This window comes from Coregonus lavaretus, assembly GCF_964263955.1.
Source record: "Coregonus lavaretus genome assembly, chromosome: 13".
Taxonomy (NCBI): Eukaryota; Metazoa; Chordata; class Actinopteri; order Salmoniformes; family Salmonidae; genus Coregonus; species Coregonus lavaretus.
Window position 1 is genome coordinate 9,966,580 of NC_140000.1, and position 12,702 is coordinate 9,979,281.

At 43.1% G+C, this 12,702-nt stretch overlaps 2 protein-coding genes across 3 annotated transcripts; both read left to right on the forward strand.

Annotated features, from left to right (window-relative positions):
- The first annotated feature begins 935 nt into the window (after nt 1–935).
- On the forward strand, nt 936–3,661 carry LOC311139087 (large ribosomal subunit protein mL51-like). Of its 2 annotated transcripts, none has more exons than XM_084173969.1 (4): nt 936–1,138; nt 1,432–1,520; nt 1,833–1,940; nt 3,010–3,661. In XM_084173969.1, the coding sequence occupies exons 2-4, from the start codon at nt 1,439–1,441 to the stop codon at nt 3,204–3,206; spliced, it is 387 nt and encodes a 128-aa protein (XP_084030095.1). In that variant the 5' UTR covers nt 936–1,138; nt 1,432–1,438; the 3' UTR covers nt 3,207–3,661. The 2 variants fall into 2 exon arrangements, with proteins under 2 accessions (XP_084030095.1, XP_084030096.1); XM_084173970.1 differs by lacking the exon at nt 936–1,138 and adding an exon at nt 1,185–1,283.
- A 680-nt stretch (nt 3,662–4,341) lies between these two features.
- LOC311140410 (vesicle-associated membrane protein 1-like) lies at nt 4,342–12,642 on the forward strand. Its single transcript, XM_084175451.1, has 5 exons — nt 4,342–5,079; nt 6,457–6,607; nt 7,784–7,942; nt 9,215–9,266; nt 10,581–12,642. Coding segments are annotated over exons 1-5 (381 nt in total). The 5' UTR covers nt 4,342–5,077; the 3' UTR covers nt 10,598–12,642.
- Nucleotides 12,643–12,702: the final 60 nt, after the last annotated feature.

Consider the following 12,702-nt stretch of genomic DNA (forward strand, 5'->3'; position numbering starts at 1 on the left):
TTTAAATTCAGGCTGTAACACAACAAATTGTGGAAAAAATGTAGGGGTGTGAATACTTTCTGAAGGCACTGTATAAGAGATTTTTCTGTCTGTTCAGCTGATTTTTAATCCAGACATTGAACCTGAAGGTCTTCAGGTATCTACAGTACACTGTGTGTGCAGATAATAATTCAAAAAAGCCAGATATGTGGAACAATGATACACCAGGCTGTAAAGTCTCAATAAATGCAGCTATTCTTCTCTCAAACTGTTTAGAGTTTGAATGTTTTGGTTTTTAAATACTTGGTTTTGGTGTTTTTTTAATGCATGTTTAAAAAAAACTAAACATTTCTTACCTATCCACAATAATCATTCATATCACACGTTATTATTGATAGGCTATCTCCTCTGGCATATAACATGAGACATTATTCATATAAACGTTCCAAAATGGTATTTCCTATACATTGCACTTGTGCAAATGCTTTGTAAACCTGGCCCGTAGATTTTCCAAAACATACAGTACCCTGCAATATTATCATAACATTTGGGCATGCATGAGTATCAGAAGTCAATATAGGTGTAGGGCCATCAATGGAATGTTATATTTTTAGTACTATGTGTTTTTCATTTTTATTTCACGCCGAAGGACACTGACGTCAAAGCAGAACTGAAAATTAGACCGAATTAATTTCTACTGCGCTTGCTTCTTTGAAACAGACGCCTTATTCCATTCAGCTGTTTTTGTTATAGTAATACTGAAACCAACACAGCGTGTGAGCGTGTCTTAATAGTGTTTATGCGTATGTGGTGGGGAAAAATGTATGAAGTGAATGTATCCACCTAGTGGATAAAATGTAGTCTACAGTAGTTCAGTTTGTAGGCCTACACAAAAGGAGAGCCCTATGAACAGATAATTGTGATGGGGATGTTTAGGAGTTTTACGGTAAATGCGCGTTGCATCTTGGGAATAATAGTGAAATGGAGGTGCCCGTATGGCATGCATGAGTTAATACATTAAAGTCAAAGCTTTAAAAAGTGAATTTCGATGTGTCTATAGTTAATGAACAGCTACAAATGCGTCCCTTTGTTTTGTATTTAATTGTATTATTATATTAGCTTGACGAATACAAGGTCATAAAGACGTGCAACGCTTCAGGTAAACAGTATTGCCTGTTTGCTACGCTAGCTGGCTAGGCTAGCTTAGCTAGGTCAACTTGTAGGCAAAGAGGAACAGCATTTTATTCTAGCTTCACCTCTCTTGTTTTTGCAAACGTTGTACAAAATATTACACTAGTAGCTAGGTAAAGTTACTAGGCTGTAGCAATATGTTGGTCGTGTAGCTGTGTGTGCGCTGTACTGTACATGTTCTTATTTAGTTAGCTAACGTTAGTAAGTTTTAGCTAGCAATTTTACTGTTCCATAATGATTGACGACCTCTGTGTATTTCAGGTGAGCCATGTCTCTGTTGAGAGGGTTGCTGAAGGCTGGGGTGTCTCTTTACCACTCCACACTACAAACAACCAGACAAATAAGCACTGGTAGGTGTATAATACATTGCAATTCAGATGCAATGTTTTGTAGCTGCTGTAGATGTCATAATGATAGGACTATTTTGCGTTCTCACAATTTTCCAACCAGGGCCCTGTGAATTTGATATGTCGTACCAAGGCTATCTGTTTTAATGTGTGTACTACAAACAGGACACTGATACATTAGGTGTCAAACAATCGTTGTTTATACTGTAGCTAAGCAGTTTCCAATAGTCGTTATTATAGTTCTTCTTGTCAATTTAACAGTCTATTGGTACTGGAAGTAGCCCAGCTAATGAAATCAAAATGTGTGTGTTTCAGGTGTGTGCTGTCCAGTCCGTATGAATGCCATTCCTGAGCTGAAGAAGGTGGACAGGTGGACTGAGAAGAGGAGCATGTTTGGGGTTTATGACAACATAGGAATTTTAGGTAATTGGGAAGTTATCAGCTTCAAATCATAGCTCATTTGACCTGATGTCAAGACATTGAGTTGACGCATGACTTTCATATCTTTATGAAAATGCTGCCCAGTCTCTATGGGACCATTTCAGCAACATGACACTGTCCTCTGAACTAACTTAAAATCTACTCTTGGTTACCAGGTAGATATGAAAATAGACACATGCTGAAAATATTTTACTTTTGCCCCCTGCTAAAAATGTAATTTGATACAAAATGGTACAGTGCAGTCTTTTTGGTATTAAACCAATTTCAGCACCATGGCACTGTCCACAAGTGCTGCCCAGTCTCTAGGGGGGCTCAAACCATTTCAGCACCATGGCACTGTCCACAACTACTGCCCATTCTACGAGGCTAAAACAATTTCAGTTTCAGCAACATGCAGCTGTCCACAAGTGCTGTTCAGTTTCTATGGAGTTTGACCCATTTCAGCACCATGGCACTGTTCACCAATATTTACATTTTACATTTTAGTCATTTAGCAGACGCTCTTATCCAGAGCGACATACAGTTAGTGAACACATATATATATATATTTTTTTATACTGGCCCTCCGTGGGAATCAAACCCACAACCCTGGCGTTGCAAACGCCATGCTCTATCAACTGAGCTACATCCCTGCCGGCCATTCCCTCCCCTACCCTGGACGACGCTGGGCCAATCGTGCGCCGCCCATGAGTCTCCCGGTCGCGGCCGGCTGCGACAGAGCCTGGATTCGAACCAGGATCTCTAGTGGCACAGTTAGCACTGCGATGCAGTGCCTTAGACCACTGCGCCACTCAGGAGCCTGGAATCGAACCGGGGTCTGAGTGGCGCAGCGGTCTAAGGCACTGTATCTGAATGCTAGAGGCGTCACTACAGACCCCGGTTCGATTCCAGGCTGGATCACAACCCGGCCGTGATTGGGAATCCCATAGGGCGGCGCACAATTGGCCCAGCGACTTGCCTAGTTAAATAAAATGTTTGATACGTGTCGAACTACGCAGACACACACACACACACTGCTATAACAGGCCTTACATCTAACGCGTTGTTTTAGGTGACTTTAAAGCCCACCCTAAGGACCTGATCGTCGGGCCGGTCTGGGTGAAGGGTTTCCGTGGCAATGAGCTGCAGCGTCTGACGAGGAAGAAAAGGATGGTGGGAGACAGGATGATGACGCAGGACAAACACGACATGGAGAAGAGGATCCGCTTCCTCTACCGACACTTCAACCGCTTTGGGAAACATCGCTGATCTGATCTGGGACTGAGCGGTCTGGCTAACAATGCTAAACTACTACTGTACTAACAAACCGCCCACTGGACCATATACAGACTCTAAAGGGAGAAACGTGCGCTACTCAGTTGTGCCACTTAGATGTATATTATCCCCTCATTTTCACCATTTGTTAATCATACCTTTTCTTATATCCATATTGGGGTAATGGGAAGTTGATTGCACATAAAAAAAAAAAATCAAAGACAGCTGAAAAATGTTGGATTCATTTAGTATTGTTGTTAGCACTAAATCAACACGAATAACTGTAAAATACATGTTTGGAACCAATATGAACTCTTAGAAGTTGAAATATACACAAATGTTTGATGCTCTGTGGTCTGTAAATATGATCACTTTGGGGACTAATGTAAGTCATGTTGTGGGTGTACCATGTGTTGTGTGAGATGACAATAAACAGAAGCTTGTCATTACATTTGAGTGAGTTTATTGTAAGGCTGCATTAGTATTTGACCTTAAGGTAGTTAGTCATTTTGTCCTAAATTGTTGATTCATGTGAATGTGCCTATAGCAGTAATTGAGAAAGTTATAAATTTTTTCTGTCTCAGAATAAAGTGTTCAATAATCAATCAGTTGACCAAAAATTATATTTGACTAAGCCCTCCATATTAAATTGACCCACGGCCTGGCTAGCACGTTTTCAATGCAACCAATGGGGCTATATTGCTCCATACCACAGCTCACTGCTGTGCAATAATGTTCGCACTGCCTCCCCTCTCGTTTTTGTATTCATGGACTAAAGAGGAATAACCGAGTTGTGGTCATGATGAAACTGGAATAAATCAAACATTGGGCCAGATAGCTATTATAATATGGAGAGGGTAGTCTATAACTTGGTGTTAGTGAAGCCTAGTCGACCCGGTAGAGTAGGGAGCACTTACAAACCGAGGGGGTATAGCCGAGTCAACATTCTGTACCAAGCAATGTACCGCAGTGTCGTCCTGCCGCGCTATCCGACACACAGAGAAATCTGCAGTACTGCAAAGTGTGGAGAGAGAGAGGGGAGCGCAAGAGAGAGGAGGGAGGGGGCTGGGAAAGAGGTACCGCACCATCGTTATGAGTCCAACTGGAGAGAGAGGAGAACGGGAGCGACGCATTATTGCAGTATAGTGCCATCACACAAACACACACACACACTAACGAAACTACCGCACTAACCCACAAACCGATACACACCGATTCGCTTCCACACACTCGCCGGGAGAGGGGGAACCACGGTGGTGTTAGATCATTCTAAAATTCGACCACGGGAAAATAGTGAAAGTATATAATTGGGTAATCTAAAGGAACATGAAATCAGTTGTGTTTAGCTTTTGAAGGGGAACGTGCTTGATTTTGAGCATCTCGACTCAGCATCTTTGGAATATCACGACTTCTCTTGCATAGATTTATTATTTAAAGAAATTCGCCAAGCAGCCTTGGATTTATCTCTTATGGATTTTACAAACTGATTTTTCCTTTGAAATTGAGAATCTGTGTATTCGTTCTTCGAGTGAATTATTACCCGACGCTTGCCTGGGTATTGCGGTACTTTGGGGATGACTTGCGGTGCAAAAGCATCGCTTTGAGATTACTGCACCAGCCTCTGCATCCGTTTGTTATTAACGCATCAATTTAATCAGTCGAGTCTCTGAGGTTCTGGACATCTTTGGACGACAGGAGAAATTTTTCCCATAGCTTTTTTGTGATTTCGCTTCTTCTTTTTTTTTTACTTCAGACCCTTCCCCCCTTCGTCTCTCGCTCGCTCTCTCTCTCTCGCTCTCTCCCCCCCCCCCCCCACCCCCCACCGCTCACTGACAGTGAGTCAGTTCCAAGCAGCTGCATAGAAGATGTGAGTATCAATGCAGGGTTTCCTATTTTTTACTTATTCTATTCATTTTTTCTATTCCCTAAACATGATATCTTCTAATATGTTGAGTATTTAAATCACGTTGTTAGGCTCTTTCTTTGCTCTATTGATTTGTTCTAGCTTTATTTATTTTGCTGACGCAAGTCATTTTCCTGTCACAGCAGCTCTGAATAATGGATCTCGTCTACTTTAGTTGATTACCCTCAGTCCTCTACTGGGTTTCAAAAGAAATTCATTTTTTTCTTGATGAATTTAATTAATAATTGTCATATTTCAGCTGAAATTATGTTTTTTTTCTTTATACCATATGGTTCTAGGGAATTCCAGGTTATCAAATGTCTGTGAAGTATTAGAAAATCAATATCAATGTGAACTGATTGGTCTGAGCTGAGGCTAAGACTGTGCAGGATGTTTGTTTTCCTCTCCTGTTACAGTAGGAAATACAGTAGGGTACTACGCATGACATCTGGGATGAGATTGTCCTGCACCTGCAGTATAGAACAAGTTCATGCCTTTCAAATGATGGCTATATTCTTCATATATATATATATATATATATTTATATATATATGGTGGATGGAATGGTTGCCTGTACTGTATATTTGGCTAATTTCAATAGTCTGATTCAGGACCAACACCCCCAGAGGAGTCCATGGAGGCTGTCTGTGTTAGAATGCTCCCCCTCTCACTCCTCCCCTTTTTCCCTCTCCTTATCCTTCTCTGAACCAAATTGGTTGTTTGCCCCATCTCTTTTAACCCTTCTTCCTTTTCTCTCTATTCTCTCCTCTTATTCCCTTTCTCATTATCCTCATCTTCTTCCTCTCTCTCTCTCTCTGTCTCTGTCTCTGTCTCTGTCTCTGTCTCTCTCTCTCTCTCTCTCTCTCTCTCTCTCTCTCTCTCTCTCTCTCTCTCTCTCTCTCTCTCTCTCTCTCTCTCTCTCTCTCTCTCTCTCTCTCTCAGGTACAACTCTGACTTTATCCCTTTTCTCCTACTCCTCCTCCCCTCATTATACTTGTCCTGCTGTGTTTTTGAAATTTTAATCTGAATCTCTTTGATCACTGAGTACTGTTTTTGAAAACACTTTTACTTACAACACTTGTAAAATGCAGTTGTTTCAGCCTGAATGCACTTAAGTCACGACTGCTAAATTAGTGAAATGTTAAATGTCCTCCTCCTCTCCTTCCCCCTCTCTCTCACATCCTTCTCTTCTCTTCCTCTCCCCTCTCATCTCCCCCATTTATTTTTCTTACCCTTCCTCATCTCCCTCTTCCTGTCTCCCTCCTTCCCCCTCTCCTACCCCTCGCCCTCCCATCTCTTCTCCTCTCCATCCATCCCTTCCTCTCTCTCTCCCCTTCCCAGGTCTGCCCCAGATGCTGCTCCCCCAGCTGGACCTCCCGGAGCCCCAGGGGCCCCAGGAGCAGACGGAGCCCCAGGTGGAGGGCCCCCACCCCCTCCTCCCAACACCTCCAGCAACCGGAGGCTACAACAGACACAGGCACAAGTGGAGGAGGTGATGTAGTGTGACATGCACGTACAGTACCAACCAACCTGCTCTGGGCATCGATACCATGCTCCTAACAGTACTCCCACTCGTCCCAAACCATACAGTACAACATTTTAGACTACAGCAAGTAGCTAGCTTGTCAATCTGGGATTGACGTCACAGCGTGAGACAACTAGCAGCAATTAGGCCAGATCTGGGCTGAATTTCCAGTTGCTCCCTCCGCTCTGCACTTGTTCACTACTTGGTGTAAGCAATAGCGCCACCTAGTTTCCCCCATTTTGCTTTCATTTATCCAATTCAATGAAAAAGGGAGGGAATGAGGGCAGAAGTAAAGTAAACCTTCTGGAATGAAATGCGTCCCATGAGTCAAGCCATAGAAACAGAGCTGATGGAAAAGGAAAGGACAAAGATTGCTTCTTTGTGCCGTTCTTTGATTGTTGGGAAATATAAAAATAGAGTAGCATACTCTACATTGCAGTTTGATTTGTTTGACCATTTATTTCAGTAATGTTTTGGCTGTGCAGCCTTCGTCAGGGTGTGGCTTTCTGGGATCAACATGATATTCCATCAACCTGACAACATGAATTTGTCATTTTATTGCTGTGTGTTTTTAGTGTGTGCATAATGAATGAAGCACTGAGAAATGTTGTAACAAGTATTCCAAAATACAATACCCACGATAACAATTTGGCTAGCATATGATACAACATGGCTGTCTATGATGATGTTTTATACATTCTATTTCTATGGCCAAAGTTATGTTAGCTATTAACATAAAGAAAATAACATGGTTGATCAATATATCTTAGTAATGGACTGCACTGCAGCTTGTGAATGGTTTCATGCTGTATTAAATTGTGTGATGTGGGCTTCTATAGCTCAGGCTGTCAGTCAATTCAAAGAACCATCCAATCCCTGTCTCTTCTCTTTTCCTCTTTTCTCTCTCCTCTCCTCCTCCTCTCCTCTATTTCTCTCCTCCTTTTCTCTCCTCTCCTCTCTCTCTCTCTCTCTCTCTCTCTCTCTCTCTCTCTCTCTCTCTCTCTCTCTCTCTCTCTCTCTCTCTCTCTCTCTCTCTCTCTCTCTCTCTCTCTCTCTCTCTCTCTCTCTCTCTCCTCTCCTCTCCTACCTTCCTCTCTCCTCTCTGCCCCCTCTCCTCTCTCCACCTCCCCCTCTCCTCTCCAGGTGGTGGATATTATGCGGGTGAATGTGGACAAGGTTCTGGAGAGGGACCAGAAGCTGTCGGAGCTGGATGACAGAGCGGATGCTCTCCAGGCCGGGGCCTCCCAGTTCGAGAGCTGTGCAGCCAAACTCAAGAGCAAATACTGGTGGAAAAACGCAAAGGTAATGACAGTGATCAATGATGATATCATTGGGGCGGCAGGTAGCTTAGTGGTTAAGAGCGTTGTGCCAGTAACCGAAAGGTCGCTGGTTCTAATCCCCGAGCCGACTAGGTGAAAAATCTGTCGATGTGCCCTTGAGCAAGGCACTTAACCCTAATTGCTCCTGTAAGTCGCTCTGGATAAGAGCGTCTGCTAAATGACTAAAATGTAAATGTAAATATCATCATTCACATTAGCAGACACTTTCATCCAAAAGCACTTAAAGTTAACATATTCAGGAGAACTGCAAGGTATTGATAATGATTATAATACGGTTATTTAGCCAACTCTTTCTATCCAAAGCGACAGTTTACTGTCATATATTCAAGTTAGCATATATATTCAGTTGACTGTAGGTGGCCCATGGGGGAATAATTCAGAGCCACAACGGTGGTGGTGTTGCGACGCCAGTACCACGCTCCACTAACCAGTACCACGCTCCACCAACCAGTACCACGCTCCACCAACCAGTACCACGCTCCACCTACCAGTACCATGCTCCACCAACCAGTACCACGCTCCACCTACCAGTACCACGCTCCACCTACCAGTACCACGCTCCACCAACCAGTACCATGCTCCACCAACCAGTACCATGCTCCACCAACCAGTACCATGCTCCACCAACCAGTACCATGCTCCACTAACCAGTACCACACTCCACCAACCAGTACCATGCTCCACCAACCAGTACCATGCTCCACCAACCAGTACCATGGTCCACCAACCAGTACCATGCTCCACCAACCAGTACCATGCTCCACCAAACAACTGAGCCATGGAGGTGCAGGGCGCTGAGGCAGACACACAGCGTCTGTCCCGGGAATGCTGTCCCCTTTCCCGCGTACTAATCCCCTAATTAGCGTCTGTGGGCGAGTGGAGCAATGCTCCAGGAAATGGGGAAATAGGGAGGCTCTCACTGCAGAGTTTTCTCTACTGAATAGCATGCAGTTATTCCTAGGAATTGCATAACAATAGCACCAGAAATACACTGACTGGACACAAGGGAGTGTGATGAAATGTTACGCTCTGCTTTCTGTTTGTCATCATTGTGCTGGGTTGGTGTGTGTGTGTGTGTGTTTTTGGTCAGCAGGACTAACGTTAATCCACAGCGACTTCACCCCTGAATAAAAAACAAATGTTTCATCATCCTGAGGAAAATCGATCTGGTTTATTAACTATAAGAATATAATAATTAATAAACTCCTTAACTCTCCATTTCCTTTCTTTTTAGATGATGATCATTATGGGTATCATTGGAGTTCTTGTGGTCGGAGTCCTTTTCTGTAAGTACCATTATTCACTTTCTCCTATTACTATTAATTGATACCCACCTGCATGTAGTCAGTTAGACTTTTAAACTTAATTTGGAAATTTCTTGGCATATTAATTATTGTGCAGATGACTAAATGAATGTCCATACTTCTGTATCGCATTAGCGGATACTCACACTGATCTCAGGGCAGGTCTGCCGGTTTTGACTAGTAGAAGTGACTTTTCGTAGCATGTTAGGAGAATTAACGTGGCAGGTTAGGAGAATTAGGTTAAGGTTAGGAAAAGGGTTAGGGACAGCTAAAATGCTAACAATATCTAGCTACAACCAGGCCTGCCCTGAGAACAGTCTTGGTTTCCACTAATGCGATTCTGCATCCATACTAGTCAAGTGCAGTAGATGTTAAGGTGAAGGCCACAGCTATAATCAGTGTGCACTTACAACAGGCCCAGGTCTGCCCTGCCCTGACTGTCTCCTAGTGCCTACTCTATGTCAATAATTCATGACAACTTATTAAAGTAAATTATTTATACAGTATAAGGCCTCTGTTACCAGTCATTCAGTAGAAACAAATATGTAGATGTAGCCCACTGAATGCAAATATAATTATTTAGCTGTTTCACACATTGTTAGATGTATCTTCAGTTTGTGATTTAGAAACCCATACATCTGCTGATCCAATTATTTAATGATCTCTCCCTAACTCTTTCTCCCTATCTCTCTCTCCCCCTCCCTCCCTCTATCCCCCCTCTCTCCCCCTTTCTATATCTCCCTCTCTTTCTCTCCCCCTCTCTATCTCCCTATCTTTCTCTCCCTCTCTCCCCCTTTCTATATCTCCCTCTCTTTCTCTCCCCCTCTCTCTATCTCCCTCTCTTTCTCTCCCCCTCTCTCTCTCCCCCTCTCTCTATCCCTCTCTCCCCCTCTCTCTCCCCCTTTCTATATCTCCCTCTCTTTCTCTCCCCCTCTCTCTATCTCCCCCCCTCTCTCTCTCTCTCCCTCTCTTTCTCTCCCCCCTCTCTCTCCCCCTCTCTCTATCCCTCTCTCCCCCTCCCTCTCCCCCTCTCTCTATCCCTCTCTCTCCCCCTCTCTCCCCCTTTTTATATCTCCCTCTCTTTCTCTCCCCCTCTCTCTATCTCCCTCTCTTTCTCTCCCCCTCTCTCTCTCCCCCTCTCTCTCTCCCCCTCTCTATCCCTCTCTCCCCCTCTCTCTCCCCCTCTCTCACCCTTTCTATATCTCCCTCTCTTTCTCTCCCCCTCTCTCTATCTCCCCCCTCTCTCTCTCTCTCTCTATCTCCCTCTCTTTCTCTCCCCCTCCCTCTTTCTCATAGTGTACTTCTTCTATTGAGTTATCCCAGCGTGGCAGAAGGACACAGACATGAGAGCGAAATATGAGAGGGAAGAAGAAAACAAAATCTATACAAATCCAAACTCCAGTCCTACCCCCTTTCATCCTCCACACCAGGTCTTCCATCTAGCACTTAAACATGACGGTAGTGTGTAGATGTCATTGCTCTCTTTTCTCTTTGTCCTCCTGCCCTTCCCTTCTTCTTGATCCATCTTTCTTCCTCTGTTTTGGCGTGCTGTCTCACTCACTCTCCTGCCTCTGCATCTCATACATTATTGAAGTGTGCGAGAGAGAGAGAGAGAGAAAGAGAGCGAGAGAGAGAGAGCGAGAGAGAGAGAGAGAGAGAGAGAGAGAGAGAGAGAGCAGGAAGAAGTGAAAGAGAGAGAGAGTGAGTGCAAGGAGAGAGAACAGCAGAGAAGCAGTTCTTTCTATCCCAGATACGCCAAAGCTTGTCCGTGTTACCTTTTGGAGAGCGTACTACATTTGTAAATTCATACTTACATACAGTACCTATCAACCCCTCCTGATCCCCTACCTCCTACCACTACCATTATTACTACAACTTACTAATACAAGGTCATGGTTAAGATTATGATCATTTTGTTGTGTGTGTGTGTGTGTGTGTACTTGTGATCCAAATCAGTGTAGCCAGTAGCTTTTTCCAGGTTTAGTTGATATAGGCCTTGACTGGCCTTTTCCTTTCCTTTCCCCCCCTCTTTCTCTCACTCACTGACTGTGGTGTTTAAGAGAGAGAGAGAGAGAGAGAGAGAGAGAGAGAGAGAGAGAGAATAAGAAAAGCCAGGAAGGATACTGGAAAAGGCAGAAATGACGTTTGGGACACTGACTTTTAGTATATCTTTATTCTTGTACCACAGACAGACGGACAGTTAGCTAGATTGACATTGACAGACAAACACAAACAGACAATCTGTACCTACATAAATATAATATTCTTTCAGGAGTGCAGACAAAGGTCTATACAGTATTAACTCTCGACACACCTATAGGCAGGTCAGTGTGTAATAACACTGCATAGTACATTTTTGATTGATTAGTGAGCAGCTTTACTATGTTGTGGTTGTGTTCAGACACTCTTGTACGTTCTAGTAGAGAGGGTACAGGGTTAGGGAGGAATGGTTCAATAGACTGTCCCCTATCTGGAGAGAGGACATAACCAAATAACCCCCCAAATAACCCACTTCCTGCCAATCAAACCAACAAAAACACACACACTGTTACCTACAGTATCCTATAGGCTGTTATATACAATAGGCCATTTCCTACAATAGGCTGTTTCCTACAGTAGCCAATAGGCTGTTTCCTACAGTAGCCAATAGGCTGTTTCCTACAGTAGCCAATAGGCCCAATGGAAGTAGTGTTTGTGTCTTACTTGACTTGCATGGCAGACGATGTCCATAGTTTTGCCTATTTGTGTGACCTATGTATCTGCCATTTCTGAAACTAACTGCCGATTGTACATTTATTTTGTTTTGTGGTTTTCAGGACCTGTGTATAGGCAACTGTATCTATGCGCCCTATTAATAACTCATGTGTATGCAATGCAATGAAGCTCAAGAGTTTGCCAAATTTTTGTTGTTCACGTGCTTTCAAAATAACTAATACTCGACCAGAGAACAATGGTTGCTACAGTAGTATTCTGACGGGAAAAAAACGAAAACCGTAGTACCGTACAAGTAGTACCATAAAGTACTTCATCTTTGCCAGACTATTGCTCCTGAAAATGTGTTTTTTAGTTAGTTTATATTTTACTTTTGGTGTTGGATATTCCAGAAAATATCATTTTCCTCTCAATGGTTGATACAGAGGGACTGTTTGACACATTGTAAAAAATATGAAAAATAGCTATGTGTAAATTGCATTTATGAATGAAAATAGTGGTGATTACTCAAAACAATGATCTAATAATATTATTAGGTAAAGAAATTATACAACATGATAATACTGCGAGAGATACAACTGGATCATGAGAATTCTTTAAACGCATGCTTACCACTTGATGCTAATAAAGAAAATCATCAACATTATTGTGTTTCTACCTCTTCATCATTGGAGTGAAAATGAACACGTATAATACCACACTGTCT